Raw genomic sequence first — 24,372 nt, forward strand, 5'->3', positions numbered from 1 at the left:
TCGTAAGGGGTGGTCCATAATTGACGTCACACTCGTAGGGGGGAGGGGTGTCCGTAGTTTTGTGAGGGTGTGTGATGAGGGGCAGGGGGGGGGGGGGGGGTTCAGATGGTATGACGTCACTTTTTTGCATTATAAAAAAGCAATGTTAGAAAACGAGTTTTAGCCGTTATTTCGCGTTTTAGAAAAGGGTTTTAATAAATAGTAATAGGAATTGATCAAAATACTCTATGATGACAGAGTTCTGACACGAATTTGGAAAAATATCGATGTTTAAAAGAAAAATTCAACAGCAATTTTGAGGGAGGTTGTAGGCTGATGTGTGACGTCATTTTAGGGGGGGGGGTCTGGCTTTTTGTGACGACGTGTGACAGAGTGGAGGGGGAGGTAAAAATCGTCCAAAAAGCGTGACGTCATTTATGGATGACCCCCTAAGCCCAGTAGTAATATAAGCCAAACACCATATATGTAAGCCCAGTACTAGTAATGAAAGCCAAACACTAATTCTGTAAGCCCAGCTCAGCGCTAGAACTATAATCCCAGACTAAGCTGTAGTGTAAACCCAGTACTAGTTCTGTAAGCTCAGCACTACTTCTGTAACACCATCACTAGTTCTGTAAGCCCAACACCTAGCTGTAATCCCAACACTAAGCTGTAAGCCTTGTACTAGTTCTGTAATCCCTTCACTACCTCTGTAGAATACGCTTATGTAGGTAACTAGTTCTTTAGTCCAGAGTTGGTCCTAAAGATAATAAACAGTCACGGGACAATGGTCGTAGACAGCGACGCCAGTAGGAATCATAAAAGACTATCGAATATACATAAAATTGGCCTTCTATGTCTACTAAAAAAATGTTCATTTTGATTTTAGCCTAATTGGTACCACCGGGATATATATTTCATACAACTTTTAAAAAATAATAATAAATAAAATTAGAATACAATAAAATCGAAACAAGTTTTAAAAAAAAATATTATCTTTATTGGGAGTAGCCCATAACAGGCTGTCTGTCAGATTTAAACTAACAATGAATATCCCAATTACTCATTGTTATTTGAAGTAACCTATATAAACGTATTAAACGCTATGCAAAATCATGACACGTTATCAACACATTACGTAATACAAGGCCAGAGGCGTAGCGACCCTTCCCGGCGCCCGGGGACATACTTTCAATTTGGCGCCCCCCTCGGGAGCAAACTTTCAATTTGCACCCCACCCCTCGAACTTTTCATTTGCACCCCCCCCTCAAACTTTCGATTTGCACCCCCCCCCCCCTCGAACCTTTCATTTGCACCCCCCCTAAAACTTTCGATTTGCACCTCCCCCCTCGAACTTTTCATTTGCACCCCCCCTCAAACTTTCGATTTGCACCCCCCCTCGAACTTTTCTTTTGCACACCCCCCCCCCTCAAACTTTCGATTTGCACCCCCCCTCAAACTTTCAATTTGGCGCCCCCCTAAGGTCGGCGCCCGGGGACATATGTCGCCCCCCCCCGCCCCCCCCCCCCCTCGCTACGCTTCTGTACAAGGCTCATGCTCATAAAGAGGCATACGCATTCCTTTAATTTTATAAACTAAACCCTAAAATTCGGCATTGTACGTATGTTATACAGAATCATTACAACCGCGTTTACTCTTGCGACATGTATATTATACTCGTCTAGAAAGAAAAAAACTTTTACTATCGTCTGCCGCAGTCGCTAGTTCTATCGTCCGCAATGACAAAATCCGAACGCAAATAATAAACTGTCTCGCATATACTTATATAATATAATATAATATATAACAGTATGCCGCAGTGGCGTAGCGAGGGGGTGGTGCGGACCGCACCTGGTGACACCATTTAGGGGGGGGTGACACCAAGTCAAAAATAAGCAAAATATATACAGAAAAATGATAATTTCACTTAAATAAATGATTCATTAGAGTGAATTAAATAGTCTTTTAAAAGCAAAGTGGACAAATCCCGACGCGGGTGGTGGGGGGGGGGGGGGGGGGTGACACCATGACGTAAACCTGCTAATGATAAAGAAAGCATGCAACATCCAGCTGAAATTATTACCGAATATAGATACAAATCGTTAGTATTATCTGAGCACAGTTTAAAGCAATCAGCGTGGGGGGTGACGAGGGGGATGGGGAGAGTTACATCAACTCAACGTTGCAATATATATGCCTGAGGAAAACGGTTTGGTTGAGAATCGTAATAAGCTATATGTTAAATCATGTATTGGGGGGGGGGGGTTAAAGAAATTAAATACATTCAGCAGAAAAAAAAATTAAATAATTATACACATGCGTATACACATACTTACAAGTGTATATGGAATATATATATATATATATATATATATATATATATATATATATATATATATATATATATATATATATATATATATATATATATATTTTTTTTTTTCTAACGGGGTGGGGGGGGGGGACCACACACACCATCAGATGCCGCACCGGGTGACACCCGACCTCGCTACGCCACTGGTATTCCGTAGAGGGAAGGGTGACACTTCCAGCCAATAAGATCTATGTAGGCCTATGTATAAAATTTCGTCTTGCTAATTGAAACAGTTCCAGTGGCGTAGCTAAAGGAGGGAGGGTGGGGCGGCCGCCTCGGGCGTCTACCTTAGTGGGGGGGGGGGAGGGGGAACGGGGTAGGAAAAAAAATGAAAGCTCATTCTGAGCTGCATAACGGAATTATATACAGCTAACGTTTACAAACGGATTTAGCTGTTTTCTACATAGTTATGTGACACACAATAAATTGCTACATAATAGTAGTGACTGTTAAAAAGCGGGGAGCTGATGGCGGGGGCAGTTTCTTCCAGGCATCTCTTGGGTGGGGAGGGGGAGAAACACTGGGCGTGAGTGGGGCGCTTTTCGGCAACTTGAATAACTATTTATAAATAAGGGGGGTGGGAGGCGAAAAATGGATAGTTCGTCCTGGGCGCCAGAATATGTCACTAAGCCTCTGAACAGTCCTCAAGTTATTTGGTATTTTAGTATTTTTAGAAACCACAAATACAGTATTGTACCCCTTTCATATATTGGATGTCTCTCAAAATTATTTGAAAGCGATCCAAGTAGATCTATATCTATAATATAAGGTCGTCAACTTAATAGAATCTATATAAAATTTAGTGTACGTAGGCCTAACTGAAACTGAAACAGTTCGCACGTTATCGTGGGTACACGATAAAGATTTTTAACTTTTGACGAACAAGAGTTTTCGCTCTTTTGTCCTCAACACAGAAGAACATGCTTCAACTTTCTGATTTCTAAACAAATCATTTGTCCGTAAGATATTTTGTCTGAGATCATTTGTCCTGAGATCATTTGTCCTGTCACCAGTAAAATAGTTTAAATATTTTATAGTAGATTCTAGGTCCGGCACCGTCATAGTCATAGTCATTATTGAGTGAATGTGAGAGTGTGTGTAAGTAAGTGTAAGTGTAGAGTGTAGACTGTAGAGTGTAGTGTAGTTAGTAGAGTAGTAGACAGTAGGCAGTATGAGTAGGGAGTAGTGTGTGCACTGTTACTGTTATTAATTTGTTACTACTGTGTTAGTACTACTGTTAGTTAAACTTGTAAAAGTTAAAAGTCAAAGTTTTTTACTACAGACTCAATACAGAGACAAATATTTAGAATCTACTAATTACTAAATTAAATTAGGGCTGGTAGTCCATAATGAATCAATGATGTCACACTCCTAAGGTAAGGGGAAGGGAGGGATCCGTAATTTTGTGATGATGTGTGATAATTAGTGGGAAAGGGTGTGACGTCACAGATGGTGTAACATCACACTTTTGCATTATAAAAAAAGTGAAAATGAGTTTAAGCCTTTATTTCATGTTTTAGAAAACTTTGAGTAAATTGTTTTAGGAATTGATAAAAATACTCAATGTTGACAGAGTTCAGACATGATTTTGGAAAAATGTCGATGTTTTAAGAAAAATTCAACTGCAATTTTGAGGGGGTGGGGTTGTAGGTTAAGGTGTGATGTCATTTTAAGGGGGGGGGGGGGGTCTGGCTTTTTGCGACGGAGGGGGGGGGGGGGGGGGTAAAAATCAGCCAAAAAAAGCGTGATGTCATTTATGGATGACCCCTTATGCCCCTTAATTATATTAAATATTATTTTATGGATTTGCTTGGCCCTTTGTCCAACCAAGAATAAACAAGGCAACAGTTGTTTTATTTGAGTTGTCTCTCCTAGAAGAGTTGCTGTCCCCAACTATCTAGCCTCATCTGCCTGAGGGTTCGAACTTGAGACTTTACCAATTTATGGTTTAGGAACCATGAGCTTCCCTGCAGCTTTTTCATTCATGTAACATGACAAATATTGTAGGTGTATTTTGATTATTTTAAAAATTCCTGTGTGAGGTTTTTTTTTTTTAATAACTTGATTTTAAAAAAAAAATGATTGTGTGGTTTTTGTAGATTCTATTGATTTGCTATAGGTAGGGCATAGAGCCTGTTTTTTTTGTTATTAATAACTTAAGTAACTAAAAGTTTTAAAATTTGTTTTTATTTTTCTCAACACCTCGTTTTTGTGTTAACATACATGGCTGAACTTGGTTATTCTGACATTCAATATTATACATTTATAACAGGGGATTACAGAAAATTTTAGAGAATTATTGGTTTTTAATCTTTTTATTATCTGTTGCAGTGTATAAGAAATTAAAAGAGCAACATTATACATAACTAACATTCATCTTTTATTTATCTACAGGCTTGCTAATGTCAGACTAGCAGTGACATTTATAACTTTGTTTTTATCAGCATTGCAATGGCTACAAATCTTTACATTTTACTAAGAGCAGGCATTCTTAGAAGACTAACTTTATCTGAATGCTCCAAAAAGGTTGAGAGTTTAAGTATTTCACGAGCCCAGGTCAGATTAATTCACACTGCATCTCCCTGCGCTGCAGGACATGCCAAGTGGCAAAATATTAAACATATAAAGGAAGCTAATGACAAAATTAAAGGCCAGAAAAGTAATTTCTTGTCTGGTAGACTTCAGATATTATTTGGTAAGTGTTTCTTAATATTAAAATTTTTTAATTTATTGTTCAATTGTTTGCTTGAAGTTGTGAAAAATATATATTTACTTTTTAGTTCTTCATATTCTGACCTTAGAAACACGAAATATTTTTGTAGTAAAAAATATTATTTTGGTAAACTTTGAGATACTTTTGTGTTTAGATATTTGTGTCCATAAATTTATTATTGTTTATCATAATTTGTAAGCCTTTGGTCTTTTTTTTTTAGCCAAAAATTCAGACAAAGATCCCAAAACGAATACAGAGTTGGCCAATTTAATTAAGTGGGCACGAACAAATAATATTCCAAATGATGTTATTGAAAGAGCCATTGACAGAGAGGTAAATTTTATGATTTCTTTTTGCTTGTAGATTAATAGTAGTGAAAATACTCAAAGAAGTTATTGTTATGGATGGAAGAAAAATTTCATAATTTTTAAAATACTGTTATTTGTGTTTGATGCTCACTCAATCATTTTACCTATTTCGGGCAGATGAGGCTCGTTAGCTGGGGACAGCCACTCTTCTAGGAGAGACAACTCCAAAAATAAACAACTGCTGCCTTGTAGTTTGTTCTTGGTTGGACAAAGGCTATGGAAGCAAATCCAAAAAGAAAAGCAGGCTGAAATCGGAGTCAATGGCCTCAATGGCGCATAACCAGTTGACACGTAATCCTTAATTGTGATGGAAGCATGGTCGAGTCGGCAGAGCTCATGGTTGATAAATTTGAATAAAGTCTCGAGTTCAAACCCTCTGGCAGATAAGGCTCGATCCCTCCCAACACTAAAAATTAAGAACGAAGAAGAAGAAGAAGATTTTACCTATTCACTTTCTACTGGTTTTAATCTTTTATACTGCTCTGGCATTCCACTTTCTTCATGTTATGTATTAATAGTGATTATTTTTTCTGCCATAGTTAAATTTTTCAAATTAATGATTGAACACAGTAGTGGTTTTTGTGTAGATGTAGCTTGTCTGTAGATGTCACATATTACAAGCAGTGAGTTTCTGTATGGCGTGTTTTCTTAACATTATCTAGTTATGTCCCTTGTACTGGTGCAGAACTTGATAAACTTGAATAATAACCTCCAGTGACTTAACCTTTAAAGTTTTGATGACAATATTGCAATGTGTGCTAGGAGGCTAGTAATTTAATTTCATGTGTGCTACTGTTGCTATAAGTTGTGGTTTCTCACTGTCATGATTATTTAATGTTTACTTACATAAAAATGTTTTTTATGCATCTTCAGTTAGCAAAGTTCCCTTTCCAACCTGATGGTTCATGGGGAAAGTGAAGTAGATTTCACTGATTCCTGTGACCTCGGCATATGAAGGGAAATCATCACTATGCCCAGCCACCTTTACTTTCCCTAACCTAGTCAGTAGCCCATCATAGTAGTGTAGATTTAGGGACCTTCCACAGACATGAACCCAGATTTAAACTTGAGAATTTCTGGTCTGTGTCAAACAAGACTGAAGTATTTTTTTTTCCTTTTGTAGAACTAGTGATTGTTTATTATCCCCCTTTCCTATATTTTGTTCATTCATTTCACAGCTAGCCTGTTAATCTAATCTAATCACACCACCAGTGCAGTGACATTTTTCTGTATTTAGTTTTTAGTTATAGAATACTTTTTAATTATTTCAGGTGAAGCTTCGTGATCCCAAAAATATAACTGTCTTTGATGGGCGAGGTCTTTCAAATGCTGGAATAATTGTTGAATGCTTTGCACTTAAACCTTTACATACAAAAAATCTTTTACAAGGAATTATAAAAAAATATGGGTGAGTCCAGTACAGAAATCTTCATTATTAAATTAAATTTGCATAACACTGCTTTGTACTGAAAATTTAACTCAAAACAGCATTTCAGTTTTTAGAATTATGTTTTATTATTTATTGTTTTAAATTAGTTTTTTCTTATGGTTTAATCTATATAGCTTCAACTTGAATGTACCAGCTATGGATTTGTTCGAACACAAAGGTAAAATAAATATGGCGTTGTCAGAGACAGATAAAACAACAGCCCTGACGGACACTAAGTTTCTTGATAAATATGTCGACCTGGCCATTGAGGCAGGAGCAGAGGATGTCAAGCTAGAAGAAGGCAGTTATGGGCATAATTTAGAGGTTGGTTTCTAATATCTATAGAGGTTGCGCTGTATCTGTAGCTAAATTATTGATTAAATAATCTCATTCTTTTTTCTCCCTCTGTCCCATTGTCTAGCATAACCATATGATAAATATGGCCCATCTTTCTTTTCCCTCTGTCATCTGTAGTCCTTTTCTAGTGTTTTTCATATCTTTTTCTTTGCATGCCTTTTTTTCATTTGCCTGGCAATGTTCTTAATTGTAAAGTTTTTAACTAGTCCTGATGACTTTGTGACATATCTGTACTACTGTACTACTGCAGCTTCCATTTTATAATGATTGTTATTAGTTCATCTGACCAATCTATCATAGGATCCTCTCACATATTACATCATTTTATATGCAATCTTTGTATGACATTCTAAGTATCCTAATATTCCCATTATAGCATTTCATTTACAGGGCTTGCATATCTCTCCATATTGTCTTGAACCACTGGTCTGGATGCTTTGTCCAAGAGATTTCATTTCAGCTTTTCACAAAATATGTTGATAATAAACTAACTCGGTGCTATTAATTAATTAACAAGCTCAAAATAATTAACAAGCTCAAAATAAATTGTTTTCTTTCTTTCTTTATTTTTGCTTTAGTAGTCTTTGCATTTTATTTTTTGTTTTTGATAAACTGTTTGTTTTCTTATTTTGTTGTAAAAATTTTCATTGCAGTTAATTTTTACTATTAAAACATTGTTTCTTTATGTTTTTTTAGTAAGGAGAAATACTGTTTCCTTTTATTATAGTAAAATGTTTTGTTTCAATATTTAATTTTTATACAATTTTGCAGTTCTTATGCTCGCCATCTGACCTGGATAAAGTCTACAAAAACCTAGAGCAAGCTGGACTACAATTAACAAGTTCAGAAAGAGTTTATATTCCTAAAATAGAAGTTCCAGTATCCCAAGAGTATTTAAATGAATTGGATAAATTGACCGAAAAGTTAGATACTCACCCTGATGTTGTTGACTACTATTTTAATCTTGTACCTGAAAGTTGATTTTATTCTTATTTATGAATAAAATTGTGTATGTGATTTTATTTGTTTATAGCACAGCTTGTAAATGTTTCATTTTTGTAAGTTCTAAAATTTAATGAAGGTGAGTGGTGGTTGTGGTAGGGGAGGTACATTTTGAAAACTAATAATTTTCCAATTAAGTTCAAACAAAAGACATCACCATTGAAAATACATCTGAGTCTTAGGTTTTACTGTAATTGTACAAGCACACTAGGCATTATATAATTTTGTTAAAAAAAATGTTTAACTTAAAACAAGTCATTTTTATCTTTAAGACTGATAACCCACAGGCTATTTTTATCTCATGTAACAACAGACTAGAAAATGTAAACTTTACACCATGTCTATTTACAACATCTTTAATTTGAGCTATACTTATTAAAACAGAGTTATTCTGAAAAAGCTTACTAGCACTCAGGTTATCTGGGGAAAAAACACCTGTTAAAAATCATTTATCAGACCTGTCATTAGTCATGTTTTAAATGTAGCTAAATGAGAAGTATAATTATGACATTGTTATCAATGAAAAATACTATGGTAAAAACATTGCTCATGGAAATTATAAAAATATATTTATTACATTTTTAAATATTTAATTTTTTTTAAAAGTCATTAGTAATTGAATGAATGGCTTCAAAAGCTTCACAACCTTCCTCTTCTTTACTGTCAGCTTGTTTAAATTTATTTTTACAAATATATATACTACAGACGTTCATTGAGTGCATGCAATCAGATATGAAAGACAGTTACTACAACATGTTAATATCAATCAATAGTGAAGTCCCTTATTTCATGTAATAATATAAAAACCAATCTTTACAACTGAATGGTGTAAGTTATTTATTTGAAAAAAAAAATGCTTAAAAATAAAATATTGTACAAAAAACAACATGAAATAAAGAATAATGAAATGTTGTGTAGCCTATTCCTTTTAAAGTTATATAGTATCTGTCAAAATTTATTCAATTAGTAACTTATTTTTACTCACCCCCACTCCCCCAACCTTAAAAAAAAAATCATTCTTTTGCCTGTCCTGATTTATCTCACAGGTAACTTAATCAATCATTATGAGCATGCAAGTTTTAATTTATGTAGGTTCTTGACAAAACATTTTTTATTTCTCACCATAGCCATAGTATCCTTTGATCATGTTCAACAAAACAATTTCACTTAACAAAACAAAACTTTCTTTTCATTTCACCCATTTTAGAACTTTTTTTTATTATACTTATCCTATAAGTGAACATTTCAGAATTAAGTCTTTGTCCACCTAATTCATTTATATGTTATGTAATAGTTAGTGTAATTTGTCTATTTCATGATGAAGATTGGAAAATCAGTAAACATTAAAAATCTTCCTAATAACATTTTTCTTTGATAAAGAAAACTAAAACATCTGTAATAAAAATCTGGACAGACACCAGGTAGAATAAAATGGATTAAAACCGGAATTTTGTAAATAATTTTTTAAAATATCCACAATATAATAAATTGTAAATCAAACTTTCAGAACATAAATCAATTAAAAAATATATGTTATCTGTAGATTGACTATTCTTGCAATCATTGTTTTATCATACACTTATTGTTTGTTAGCTCATAATTTCAAATTGAAATTTTAAGTAATTCTTATCCTATTATACATTTTCTATACTGTGTAAAACCTCAGACTACTGTCTACATTTGAATGTTTTATGTGTGGCCCTCTCTCTTGAAGCCAGAAAATAGTGAAGAACCAGCAGTATAAAAACTCAGACTACTGTCTACATTTGAATGTTTTATGTGAGGCCCCTCTCTTGAAGCCAGAAAATAGTAAAGATCCAACCGTATAAAACTACTATCTACATTTGAATGTTTTATGTGTGGCCCCCTCTCTTGAAGCCAGAAAATAGTAAAGATCCAACCGTATAAAACTACTATCTACATTTGAATGTTTTATGTGTGGCCCCCTCTCTTGAAGCCAGAAAATAGTAAAGATCCAACCGTATAAAACTACTATCTACATTTGAATGTTTTATGTGTGGCCCCCTTTCTTGAAGCCAGAAAATAGTGAAGATCCAGCAGACACAGCTTTGTTCATCCACGGGTGATCATTCATTTCTAAAGGGGTTGGACGCATGATTGGGTCCCATTCTAGCAGCTAGGGTAAAAGGATGTTGTTCTTAAGTGTGAATTACATTGAACACATTTATCTGCAAAATGACTACATTGTCTATTGGTGTATATAGACCAAAATATCAAGTGATAGGACATGACTGTTTAATCTACCATCCTGAGTTCAGCTCCCAAGATGTGTTGGTAGGCTATCTATCTTCTATATATATAACGAGCCGACCCGCTGCGTATCATACGCCGCTATTTAGTTTTTTTTTTTCTACTTTTCAGTAATTTATAATTTGTGAATTCGACAGTACCAATGCTGCCACTGAAAATATTTGCTTAAAAACACTAAACCCCCCTTCCCCCCCCCCCCACGTGAAAGCAGCCTCCTCTTAGTTACTTCCTCTAAGTTTAAAATAGTTTCAAACTAAATTATCTGCCCCTAATAGCCGTCATCAAACCCGTATCTATGATTGTAAAATGTAAACAGCGTGAACCACAGCTCACCAGACCATGTGAGGGGGTGGGGGGTCGGGGGTGTTAACGATAGAGAGGAAGAGAGGGGACTGTAAGGCGCGCTCGCTTGCAGCTTGTTTTCTAACGGCTCCCAGAAGAGAATTATCTATATATATATATATAATTCTCTTCTGGGCTCCCAGAAGAGAATTATCTATATATATATATAATTCTCTTCTGGGAGCCGTTAGAAAACAAGCTGCAAGCCCGCCTTACAATCCCCTCTCTATCGCTACCCCCTCCCCCCCTCCCCGCCCACCCCTCACATTGTCTGGTGAGCTGTGTTCACGTTAAATGTTTACATAATACAATCATAGAGTTGGGTTTGGTGACGGCTATTATGGGCAGATAATTTAGTTTGAAACGATGTTAAACTTAGAGGAGGTAACTAAGAGGAGGCTATTTTCACGCGGGGGGAGGGGAGGGGGTTAGTGTTTTAAAGCAAATATTTTCAGTGGCAGCATTGGTACTGTCGAATTCACAAATTATGAATTACTGAAAAGTAGAAAAAACAACAACTAAATAGCGGCGTATGATACACCGCGGGTCGGCTCGTATATATAGATTCTCTTCTGGGATCAGTTAGAAAACAAGCTGCAAGCGCGCCTTTGCAGTCCCCTCTCTTCCTCTCTATCACTCTCACTACCACCCCCACCCTACCCCCACATGATCTGGTGAGCGGTGTTCACTCTGTTTACATTTTACAATCACAGAGACGGGTTTGGCGACGGCTATTAGGGGCAGATAATTTAGTTTGAAACGATTTTAAGCTTAGAGGAGGTAACTAAGAGGAGGCTGCTTTCACGTGGGGGGGGGGGGGGTAGTGTTTTTAAGCAAATATTTTCAATGGCAGCATTGAAACTGTCGAATTCACAAATTATAAATTACTGAAAAGTAGAAAAAAAAAACAACTAAATAGCGGCGTATGATACGCAGCGGGTCGGCTCGTTCAAGTAATTTCAAGGTGGGTACCTAAATACTAAATAGGATTACTTGTTAATGGGTCAAGATGCTGACTACACGTTCCTTTATTTATTTCGTTTGTCAAGGTCAAGGAACTCTAATTAGTCCAATGTAATCATATCAAAAAGAGTGCCTGTCTTCTTTTGCTCTATGATTTAAAAAAAAATTCAACTCATACCACACATTTTAATTTTGTTTTCATATTCTTCTTTGAAGGAGATCTTAACTAGAGGATCTATATTCTATAATTTACCATAAAAGTTTAATTGTTTTCATTTCTAGAGATTTCAGCTTAAACAGTTTTTTAAAACAAAAATATATTTTAATATTCACCTGCTTAACAAAATCTTTGAAGAGGTCATCACCAATTAATACTGTGTTGATGTTCTTTGTGCCGGGCAAGCCTCTGTTCTTTTTGCGTTTCCCGCTTCTTGGCTTCGGTCGAGCTTTGTTCAGCAGTACCTGAGGGACCTCGCCAAGCATTTCTTCTATTGCTGCCAGTTGATCGTCCTCATCCGCACCCTTGGGGAGTAATCAGACACATAGTATATGGCTCACAGACACATGGGCAATAACCGTTGGTAGAACTGGGACATGATGTTCCTTTTTATTTTTTGATGTCTCCAAAGAGGAGGGGCGGACTAATATTTTGAGCATCAGATTGTCAGCAAATTGATATCTGCCATTATTTTATTATTCATGTCGCCATTGGAATGCACATCTAAAAACAATGCTGATGGTAATCATGTTCTGTAATTCGAGTTGTGGAATAAGATCAGTTACATAGCAGTTTTCATTCCAATAAGCCAAATCTTTTCTTATTAAGCAATTTTTGATTAGTGTTAAAAGAAGAAAAAAAATGAAAATAAGCCTTCCTAAAATTAAACCAGGACCAAATTATCATTTTTACCTCGGACAATATTTCAAGCGCCTTTACGAGAATCATATTTCACTGACTACAACACTATAAATAGGCCTCAGAGACGTAGCGACCCTTCCCGGCGCCCGGGGACAAACTTTCGATCTGCACCCCCCTCGAACTTTTGATTTGCACCCCCCCCCCCCCCTCCTCAAACTTTCGATTTGATTTTCCAACCCATTTTGGCGCCCCTCCCCTTAGGTCGGCGCCCGAGGACATATGTCCCCCCCCCCCCGCCCCCCCCCCCTCGCTACGCCCCTGATAGGCCTATACGTTTTGCATGTAATGGTGCTACAGACTCACCACAAAAATTGGAAGCCCTGTCGACAGTTCGCCTAGAACACATCCCAAACTCCACATATCAATGGCGGGCCCATAACGCATCCCAAGGATCACCTCAGGCGCTCTGTAGTACCGAGACTGGATGTAATGGTAAATTTGTTGCTGCTCATAACAACTAGACCCGAAATCACCGACCTGTCAAAGAACAAGAAATCTGTGTAATTTTTAAAAATATTGTATCAATGTTATATATTTATGATAACATTTAAAAAATCAGAAGACGTTACTTTGTTAAAACTAAAATGATACTTCGTTTTCATTAGACGTCGTCCGTAATTGAACGCCATGCTCCTTTTTGCCCATCCTTAAAACGACAACAGATTTCAGCATTCCCTCTCCCAAATTCTGATTTTTTTGTTGTTGAAATCACAATTTGTAAAACACAAGTCGAGCAATTTCCCTGGCCTAAAACCCAACAATTAAAATGTATAGCCACAACAGAGTTAATCTTGTTAGCTAGTTACGTCACAAGCCTGGTGAGGGAACGTTAAAAAAAACCTGTAGACCTACTATACTAAGCGATATCAAACACTACACTCACATAGCCACACAGATATATCTTGTATATTTCTTGACAAGCACATGCATGATAAACAGCATTCGTGAATTTATCGTTTAAAGTGTACCTTGACAGATGTGAAGTCCCCGTTTTTTTTCAGCATGATGTTCTCCGGTTTGATGTCACAGTGGATGATCCTGTTCTTGAAGAGCAGCTCTAGGCATCGCAAGACACAGCGCGTGATGGGTAAAATGCGAGACATGCCCAACCCGCGGTAGTTGTTACGCTTCAGCACTTGATACAGATTCATTCCCAGCAGCTCGAAAGAAATGACCATGTGGTTGCGAAACCTGAACCAAAGGTGACGTAGGTGGAATTTGTTTTTACATCAGTGGTTCTTAGACTTTTTGGAGGACTGAACCCAGAGGCGTAGCGACCCCTCCCGGCGCCCGGGGACAAAACTTTCGATTTGCACCCCCCCTCGAACTTTTCATTTGCACCCCCCCCCTCAAACTTTCGATTTGCACCCCCCCCCCTCGAACTTTTCATTTGCACCCCCCCATCAAACTTTCAATTTGGCGCCCCCCCCCTAAGGTCGGCGCCCGGGGACATATGTCCCCCAGCCCCCCCCCTCGCTACGCCTCTGACTGAACCCCAACGGTTTCATAAGCGCGTTCACCGAACTCTTCTAAATAGTTCTATCAACTGCACAGACGTGAATCGTGTGTTTGTCTTGACCTCCGCTGAACCCCGGAGACTGACTCAACGAACCCCTTGGGTTCAATCGAACACATGTTAAGAACCACTGTTTTAGATAAAGGTTTGTTTTGACCATAGGGGAAAATACCTAAAGAAAGCCTAAGGAGTGAGTAATAAATCAGTTGGATCTAGATCTATCGCAAACACAAGGTTAGTGCTAAATAGATGAAACTACACGGAATTAATTAAAATACAGTAGTAGTCTATATTTAAACTGATAACATAAACTGATAACATGACAATATAACATGATAACGTGATCTTATTAAACTGGATCTGATAACGTGACCTTGCAAAAACATGGCTTTAAAAATAACATGACCTTATATAATAATATGACCTTATAAGAACTCGACCTTATATTATCCTGACTACATGAATAACATGATCTTATAACAGCGCTACCTGATAACATGACCTTGTAGAAACATGACCCAATAACATGAGTTTTTAACAACATGGACACACAACAACTTGATCCGATAACAATCGTGGCCTTAAAGCTACTAACATGACCTTATAGCAACAAGCATCGTGACCTGATAACATGACCTTATCACAGCATGGCCTTAAAGCAACTTAACCCGATACCATGACCTTACAACTTGACCCGATACCGTGACCTTACAACTTGACCCGATACCATGACCTTACAACTTGAATTGATAACATGACCTTACAACTTGACCCGATACCATGACCTTACTACTTGACCCGATACCATGACCTTTCTACTTGACCCGATAAAACGACCTTACAACTTGACCCGAAACCATGACCTTACAACTTGACTCGATACCATGACCTTACAACTTGACCCGATACCATGACCTTACAACTTGACTCGATACCATGACCTTACAACTTGACCCGATACCATGACCTTACAACTTGACTCGATACCATGACCTTACAACTTGACCCGATACCATGATCTTTCAACTTGACCCGATACCATGACCATATAACAACAAAACCCGATAACATGATTTAGTAACATGACTTTACATGCCACATCATAATTATAAAATTACAACAGGATTACAAAAATTACATGCAAATATTATAAGCAACAAGCAAATATAAAAACAAATGTTAATAACCTTGTAAAATATCTCATTTCAAATATCAACACCGGAAACAGATAACACAAGACACCTAGGGATGTAGATAAAAGATAACACAAGACACCTAGGGGTGTAGATAAAAGATAACACAAGACACCCAGGGATACAGATAAAAGGAAACTAGGACTAAAACGCGCAGAGAAAGATCGCGAAAAAAGTGTGAGGAAAAAAAAATTACATAAAAAATTCATTGATAATCACGATGTTGTATGTGTTGTCGATGTCTTGTCTTTTCAGAGTCTGGAGAATTCTCAGCTCCTCTCTCGACTGCTTCAAGTAGATTCTCTCATTGCGAACAAGCTTCAAGGCGACGTACTTGTGAAGTTTATGATCGTAAGCTTTTATAACCTGTGTAAAAGGATCAGAGTAACTACAAATGTTCATATTCATACCAATCGATGTTCAGGCATAGCAGATATTGAAACCCCCGCCCAGAGTTTCTTCCAGGCATCTCTTCAAGCCCCCCCCCCCCCCCCCCCCGAAATTTTTTTTACCACCCCACCGAACGAAATGAAATTTATATAATTTATATAGTAAATATATACTTTTAACAGTGTTCGCCCCCCCCCCCCCTCCCCGAAAATTTCAAGTGCCCCCCGGAGAAAAAAGTCTGGAAGAAACACTGCCCCCGCCCCAGCACATTAAGCACAGACATGACCTCCATCCCCTAACACCAGTGTTTCTTCCAGACTTTTTTCTACGAGGGGGCACTTGAAATTTTCGGGGGGCTAAAATGCCGTCTTCTAAAGACCTAGCGACAAACTTAGGAAAAAAAAAAAAACAGCCAACGTGATGAGAATAGAACAGGACAGAGAACTCTGGAGAACTGTGTTTGACTGCGGTCAAAAAATCACCTGGAGTTATGGGAAATGAAGACTATATAGAGCAAAATACGTTACAGCACAAGTAAATCCAGAATTCTAATAAAATGCAATTCTTCATCTAATTATTGATGAATTTGAAAGAATTGATGGGGACTCACCTGTCCAAAAGTGCCCTTTCCCAGAGATGGTTTATCGCTGACTTCATAACGATAGGCAATATGGTCACGTGGTACGACTTTATAAAAATGGTCGTCGTCGTCATAAACGTCCGATTCTTTTGACGGGATTGGTCCGTTGTTGAGTTTGGAAGCGTTCAGACCGAGGCAGTAAACCGACTGGTAGTCCCGTATCTCTTCCTGCTCGTAGGCTGTTAGTTTGTTGCTGAAAGTAGGGCACTAGGTTAGTTTGTAGCTGAAAGTAGGTCACTAGGTTAGTTTGTTGCTGAAAGTAGGACATTAAATTAGTTTGTTGCTGAAAGTAGGTCACAAGGTTAGTTTGTTGCTGAAAGTAGGTCACAAGGTTAGTTTGTTGCTGAAACTAGAACATTAAATTAGTTTGTTGCTGAAAGTCGGGCACTAGGTTAGTTTGTTGCTGTAAGTGGGGCACTAGATTAGTTTGTTGCTGAAAGTAGGTCACAAGGTTAATTTGTTGCTGAAAGTAGGGCACTAGGTTAGTTTGTTGCTGAAAGTGGGGCACTAGGTTAGTTTGTTGCTAAAAGTAGGTCACTAGGTTAGTTTGTTGCTAAAAGTAGGTCACTAGGTTAGTTTGTTGCTGTAAGTGGGGCACTAGGTTAGTTTGTTGCTGAAAGTGGGACACTAGGTTAGTTTGTTGCTAAAAGTAGGTCACTAGGTTAGTTTGTTGCTAAAAGTAGGTCACTAGGTTAGTTTGTTGCTGAAAGTGGGGCACTAGGTTAGTTTGTTGCTGAAAGTGGGAAACTAGGTTAGTTTGTTGCTAAAAGTAGGTCACTAGGTTAGTTTGTTGCTAAAAGTAGGTCACTAGGTTAGTTTGTTGCTGAAAGTGGGGCACTAGGTTAGTTTGTTGCTGAAAGTGGGACACTAGGTTAGTTTGTTGCTAAAAGTAATTCATGCCATTTTGAAAAAAAAACTAACCAAAAAAAATGAATTATAGTGTTTAATACCTTATAAAAACATACATTTAAAAAAACCCATAAGAGTTTGCTGCATTTAAAAAAATAAACCAGTTTTAAATACTCCATACTACTCTTCTCTGTTAGTTGCTTTTAATGTTCGCAAATACCGCGTTTAAAAAGTTTTCCCCTCGTTTAGTTCACAACTTACTAGCCCAAATGATAACTTGAACAATAAGCTAGACCAGGACAAACTGTAGCGTACCCGAACATGGAGAGGGCAGCGGATGGCAGAAGTTTACTAGAGCTAGTCGCGACAAGTGACGGTTTGGTCGATTTCTTCCTGATCTTTTCCGTGGACTTGACGGTTTGAACTTTCAACGATTCCGTCGAAGTTACACTCATGGAAACCGACGAGGAAGAAAGGGTCATGTGTTCTCTGGTGTTCTGAAATAACAAATGTAATTTTCGTGTGACCCCCTTAGTTGCATTACGTAAATCTGAAGTTCATGTGCTCCCCTGTCAAACTACCATTTCTGATTAGTCCTTGCCGAACTACCATTTCCGGGTCGTTTCTTGCCGAATTACCATTTCCGTGCGGTCGTTTTCAAAACTATAATAACATTTTAAAATCTAATAAAATGCACTAAGCTTTTTAAGCATTAATCATCAAGTACAACCATTTATAGCAAAAGTACCAAAATATTGTACTAAAATTGCTTACACGTTTAAGTACCTACACAAGTAAAAAAAAATCATTATATAAATAATTTAGCTGTTTCTGTTGACGTTTTAGAAATTTTTCAGTGAATTTTCATCCCCAAACTATTTCTACATTTTATCTTATTTTTATTTAATTATTACTAACTTTAAAAAAATGTTCATTTTGGCAATGGTCTGATAAGTTAAGATATTGATAAAGTAAAAATAACCAAAAATCCCACCGGTACTGTCAGTTTAGCCTTAGATGTTGACTTGGAAGAACGGTAGTTGGAGGCTTTGGTTACAGAGGACGAGGTAGTGGGGTCCTCAAACATCTGCTGGATGACGACACCCCGTTTCTCCATCATTGTACGACCGTAGGGCTAGCACTAGCGGCACAGGATTCTGTTAGTATCATGACTTGCCAAACACTGCTAGACATCTGGTGGTAGAGCATAGAACATCTGGTGATAGAACATTTGATGATTGAACTTCTGATGATAGAACATAGAACATCTGATTTTAGAACATCTTAGTATAGAACATCTGGTGATAGAACATAGAACATCTGATAATAGAACACAGAACATCTGATGATAGAACATCTGATGGTAGAACATCTGATGATAGAACATAGAACATCTGATGATAGAACATAGAACATCTGATGATAGAACATCTGATTATAGAACATTTGATGATAGAACATCTGATTATAGAACATTTGATGATAGAACATATGACATTTGGTGATAGAACATCTGATGATAGAACATCTGATAATAGAACATCCGATGATAGAACATAGAACATCTGATGATAGAACATCTGATTATAGAACATTTAATGATAGAACATAGGACATTTGGTGATAGAACACATGATGATAGAACATCTGATGATAAAATATAGAACATCTGGTGATAGAACATAGAACATCTGATGATAGAACATCTGATGATAAAATATAGAACATCTGGTGATAGAACATAGAACATCTGATGATAGAACATAGAACATCTGATGATAGAACATCTGATTATAGAACATTTAATGATAGAACATAGGACATTTGGTGATAGAACACATGATGATAAAATATAGAACATCTGGTGATAGAACATAGAACATCTGATGATAGAACATCTGATGATAAAATATAGAACATCTGGTGATAGAACATAGAACATCTGATGATAGAACATCTGATGATAAAATATAGAACATCTGGTGATAGAACATAGAACATCTGATGATAGAACATAAAACATCTGATGATAGAACATGAAACATCTGATGATAGGACATAAAACATCTGATGATAGAACATAAAACGTCTGATGATAAAACATAGAGCATATGATGATAGAATATCTGATGATAGAACATAGAACATCTGATGATAGAACATCTGATGATAGAACATAACATCTGACGATAGAACAATTGATGATATAACATAGATAATCTATTGATAGAACATAGAACATCTGATTATAGAACATAGAAGAACATCCGATGATAGTCTGATAGAACATCGAACAACCTGTTAGTATCTTGACTTGCCAAACATTGTTCTTATTATATAAACTATGAAAAAAAAACATAAATCAAACGACTGTCTATACGCCTGACAAAAACGAATTGATCCACTGTAAAGTGAAAAGTTTTATCGTACTGCCTTTTGTTTGGTAGCAGCTACGTGATTTGTCAGACCAATGTGTTGATTAATTACCTCTAGCTGGGCTTGTCTTTCCACACTCAAATACAACATAACTGCAATGTAATAACGGACTATATGCAACCATCGTTCACTTGATGTTTCATTTCAATAATTTGTGTGGTAATTATTATATTGTTATCGTACCAACATATTTTTTAACGTTGATTTAGGGGTCATCCATAAATGACGTCACACTCGTAGGGGGGAGGGGGGGGTCCTTAATTTTGTGACGATGTGTGATGAGGGGGGGGGTCAGATGTTGCGACGTCACACTTTTGCATTATAAAAAAGCAATGTTAGAAAACGAATTTTAGACGTTATTTCGCGTTTTAGATAACTGTTTTAATAAATTGTAATAGTTTAGACAAGATTTTAGAAAAATATCGATGTTTTAAAAAAAATTCAACTGCAATTTTGAGGGGGGTTGTAGGTTGAGGTGTGACGTCATTTTAGGGGGGTCTGGCTTTTTGTAACGACGTGTGACGGAGGGGAGGGGGGAGGTAAAAATCGTCAAAAAAAGCGTGACGTCATTTATGGATGACCCCTTACACGTATTGTACAGAATTTCCCAGTTCTATATAAGGACCTGTGTTAAGAGGTGGGGGCGGGATGGTCCATAAATGACGTCACACTCCTGTGAAGTAGGGATGGGTTTGTATTTTTGTGCGGAGTGTTCAGATGTGTTAAGTCAAACTTTTTCCTTTAAAAGATATATTAAAAACCCATGAATTTATGCCCTTATTTTCGTATTTTTAATTGACTTTTACAAATGTACGAATGAAATATAGATCTAACGTCATTTTTTAATGTCTAATTAGTAATTTTCGTGACGATCAAGATGGTGAAAAAAAAGGGGGGGGGGGGGAGAGACGTAAAAACGTCCAACATACCGTGACGTTATTTAAGGACACCGCCTTACAAGTAAAATGTAAACATGCTTACATTAGTTAGGACTTGGGACACCCAATCGAATCCTGATAAACTATAAATTAAACTGCGTCCTAAGGAATTAAAACATCGTGGCTAAAGCGTGTCAGTTCAGCCCGGCATTTGTCCGACTGATGATTGTCAGAGATTTCAGATTGGTAGAGGTGAGCGTTTTCGGTTTCATAGGCTCTTGGATCAATGAAGTAATGCTAGTGGAAGGTTTACCATCTTCGTACGAAGACACCATTTTTGTGAAGCATTGATGACGTTTTAAACAGCTATTAGCACTTTGGTGTCTAGAGTACGCGCTTGTGTTTTAAAAATAGCAAGCTGTCAAATCTGTTAGTAATAAAACCAGTGCCGTAGGGTGATGGGACAGTCCTGCCTAGGCGTCACTTTATTCTTCTATATATACATAATGTTGACATATACATATTTTTTATGTAAAAAAGATGGGGAGGGGTCCAAATCGAAGATAGCCCACTGTTATATAGTTATTACAAAATAGAAAATTCATGATTGGCCGCTGAATTATGTTGCCAGTGCGCTAGGTAAACCACATATGTTATTGAAATAGAACGTGTATTCTGACGTGTAGTATTTTCAAGAAAATATAAGCCGAAGCAGAGTCAGAGCAAGATTTATAAAAGATTGTCGTTATTATTCTGTCTATACGTATAGACATTAAAAGATAACTTCATTTATTTTCCTTATTGCACTACAAGCCACCCCGCTCTATTCCGACCGAAAAAACACATATCAAAATAACAGAGGCGTAGCGATGGGGGCAGGGGGGTACATAAGTCCCCTGGCGCCGACCTTAGGTGGCGCCAAAATGGGTTTTAAAAACAAATTAAAATGTCATTTTAGCTGCATTTTTGCAGTTTGAGGGGGTGGGGGGGGGGTGCAAATCGAAAGTTTGAGGGAGGGGGGGGGTGCCAATTAAAAAATTTGCTCCCGAGGGGGGCGCCAAATTGAAAGTTTGTCCCCGGGCGCCAGGAAGGGTCGCTACGCCTCTGCAAAATAATTAAGATGATATGGGACGACGTGGCTTAGCGTTAGAGAGCTAGACTGCAACCTGAAAGTCTCGATTCTAAAGCTGAGACTGTATATTTCAGCGTGTTACACACAGTTATATACTGTTGAGTGTAACAACAATTTATTATCAACACATTTATCTCATGTAACGGTACGCAACTTGTTTGTAATGTGCGTCATCTTGTTGGTATTTCTCCCCATCTTACAGTCATAATTCATTTATTTTTTTCTCTCTTAATCACAGTTCGTTAGTTAATTCCTCTATGGCATTAATTATACGTTTATTTCTTCTTGCAATTCGATAGTTTCTTTCTTCATGACATGATTTGTCATTTTATTTCTCACTCGGACAAATCATTGTCACAGTCACAAAAATATGTGACCCCCCCCCCTTTCCCAACGTTAAAGCAGTCATGCTCTAAGAATCAGAGACATGGAAAACAATAGAGTCAACAACAAAAGGAATCCAGGTGCCTAAGAGTATATTAAAGATAAAATGGCAAGACAAGGTAAAAAACGATAAACTAAGTGAGATATGTGGACAGGAAACAATAGAAATGCAAATCATGGGGAGGGAATGGCTATGGGTTGTTTCACTTTTTTTTTCTCCGAGGGCACTTAAAACTTTCAGGGTGGGGTGAGGACACTAGTAAAAGTATATATTTATAATATAAATTATATTTCATTCAAAGGGGTGGGGTGGCGGTAGATGAAATTAAAAAAAAAAAAACGACCAACGAAAGACATGACGACGTAGCGTGCTGGAGCAGGCCGAAATGATAGGGAGGAATTGGGAAGAGCTGAAAAGAGTGACAGGAGACCGCGGAGAATGGAAAGATATGACAAGGGCTCTATGCTATGCAAGGAACGAAAGTGAAAATAATGAATGATGCACACATAGTACCAGAAATCGCCGGATCCATTTTTGGATCATTTTGACCCAAAGGAAATACTTTGTCCATTGATTTATCGTCCTCTATTGGGTACAGACGCCAACATGCAACTGATCGACCAGTCTTGTTTAATAAATCATGTGACACAGTGAGAATAAACAATGAGATGATCAACTCAGTAAAGCAATTGTTTCGTTGTTTCCATTTCAGATTTGGCTGGCATATTTTAAAGTCTCCGCATTAATTTAAATGTGTCTTTTATTTGTGTTCGCTTCGCAATAACTATTCATTTCCCTTACTGGTTAAATTATATAATATTTATATACTAATATATACCAATATATTGTCGGAATTTAAGTATTACAATATACACATTACATTAAGCATATCTAATTTAATTAAGATTTAGCCTATACAGATTTTTTTCGTGCAAAGGTTTGTTGAAAAGGTGTGTTGGTGTTTATTTGTTTGTATCTGGTGTTCTATGAGTCTGTGTATGTATAAGGGCTTTACTGAGCCCAATTTATGTAAAAGCTAGTCATTGTTATGGTTCGATGCATTCTTCTATAAAAATTGATGTGACTGGTTATTTAAAGATTGGTGTTTGACGTTTTATAAAGAGTAATATAAAGATAGACGTTACTCATCTGTTTTATTGTTATTGACTTTGATGGTGTATTGTTTGTCTGTTTAGTGTAGACATCGTACACGTATCTTGTGTGGCCGTTTAGTATCTATCTGCTTTTCCTTTCAACTTAGATACCCTTCTGCTGAATGATAGTGTACATCATAGAGTTCTAGCTTCTAAATCAGAGTTGTGACTTAATAAGTATTCCAACCTGACACGGAATGTGGATCGAAGATAAAATAACCAATGACAAAAATCAATTATGGGCCAACTGAAACTAAATTAAATGGAAATTAACTTTTCAAAAATTTAATTTTAAAAACAGATTTAAGAAAATCAACACGACGTCAATTGTTTAAATTACTAACTAATTTCTTGAATTCCGTAAAAAATGTTTTACCCGGCTAAAACAAAAGTAGTCTAGATCTAGATATAATGACTGTGTACTTACCTATAATGCGGTAGTATAACTGACATTCTATAGCGTTTTTTTAATTACTTGGACAAGCAAGGCACGGCAACCTTGAACTATGGGCGGCACTAGTAGAGACGGTAGGAAGTTAAGTAATTCCCACGTCAGAATCTTCGATTGACAGATGATACATTTTTCAGAAATTGTTCCGGGAACAGATTTGCCTTTGAATTTGTTCTAATGGTTTTGCTTGAAAGAAAACCTACAGAAATCAAGGTGTGATTCTAAAAATAGATTTAATATTATTATAAACAAGTCACGTGAGGTGGTGGCATGTTTGTAGACCACATACACAGACACGTGCAATCTCACGCGACTCGCAGGTTCTCATTAGTACCCAATTAGCTAAATAATCAATTTAAGTGTGCAGTCTACGTCTGTGTAGTGTTTTATGGGTGTGCAGTTATAGAGAGAGATAAAGTGTATGAAAACCGATTAAATGACAGGTATTTGTTTGAACCCGTGGACGCTAAAAGTTTGAGTGAATAGAGTGTCATGAAGTGCCGGGTTGAGCAGGCAGCTATACAAAGGCCCCTTGATCCGTTGCCTAGTTGATGTCTGGTTAGATTTTAAAAAATGGTATTGTATATTGGCATTGCAGTAGCTGCTTGAGAATTGGACTCAGGGTTTCAGT

General features: G+C 37.0%; 2 protein-coding genes across 7 annotated transcripts; one reads left to right on the forward strand and one right to left on the reverse strand.

The window, feature by feature from the left end:
• The first annotated feature begins 3,199 nt into the window (after window positions 1-3,199).
• Window positions 3,200-9,134, forward strand: LOC131930152 (putative transcriptional regulatory protein Teth514_1449). Of its 3 annotated transcripts, none has more exons than XM_059286559.1 (6): window positions 3,200-3,312; window positions 4,748-5,048; window positions 5,287-5,399; window positions 6,706-6,842; window positions 6,998-7,187; window positions 7,992-9,134. In XM_059286559.1, exons 2-6 carry the CDS (start codon window positions 4,805-4,807, stop codon window positions 8,199-8,201), a joined length of 894 nt encoding a protein of 297 aa, XP_059142542.1. In that variant the 5' UTR covers window positions 3,200-3,312; window positions 4,748-4,804; the 3' UTR covers window positions 8,202-9,134. The 3 variants fall into 3 exon arrangements, with proteins under 3 accessions (XP_059142542.1, XP_059142540.1, XP_059142543.1); XM_059286557.1 differs by having other exon boundaries at window positions 3,243-3,308; XM_059286560.1 differs by lacking the exon at window positions 3,200-3,312 and adding an exon at window positions 3,347-3,365.
• On the reverse strand, window positions 8,453-23,767 carry LOC131930151 (dual specificity tyrosine-phosphorylation-regulated kinase 2). Of its 4 annotated transcripts, none has more exons than XM_059286556.1 (9): window positions 23,718-23,767; window positions 18,300-18,499; window positions 17,621-17,802; window positions 16,427-16,649; window positions 15,623-15,792; window positions 13,686-13,908; window positions 13,021-13,194; window positions 12,132-12,320; window positions 8,453-10,359 (listed from the first exon to the last, which is right to left on the reverse strand). In XM_059286556.1, the coding sequence occupies exons 2-9, from the start codon at window positions 18,423-18,425 to the stop codon at window positions 10,234-10,236; spliced, it is 1,413 nt and encodes a 470-aa protein (XP_059142539.1). In that variant the 5' UTR covers window positions 18,426-18,499; window positions 23,718-23,767; the 3' UTR covers window positions 8,453-10,233. The 4 variants fall into 4 exon arrangements, with proteins under 4 accessions (XP_059142539.1, XP_059142536.1, XP_059142537.1 ...); XM_059286553.1 differs by lacking the exon at window positions 23,718-23,767 and adding an exon at window positions 20,723-20,959; XM_059286554.1 differs by lacking the exon at window positions 23,718-23,767 and adding an exon at window positions 20,723-20,959 and having other exon boundaries at window positions 18,300-18,521.
• Window positions 23,768-24,372: the final 605 nt, after the last annotated feature.

Source organism: Physella acuta, unplaced genomic scaffold (assembly GCF_028476545.2).
Source record: "Physella acuta isolate Inbredline_101_S28 unplaced genomic scaffold, ASM2847654v3 ptg001728l, whole genome shotgun sequence".
NCBI lineage: Eukaryota > Metazoa > Mollusca > Gastropoda > Physidae > Physella > Physella acuta.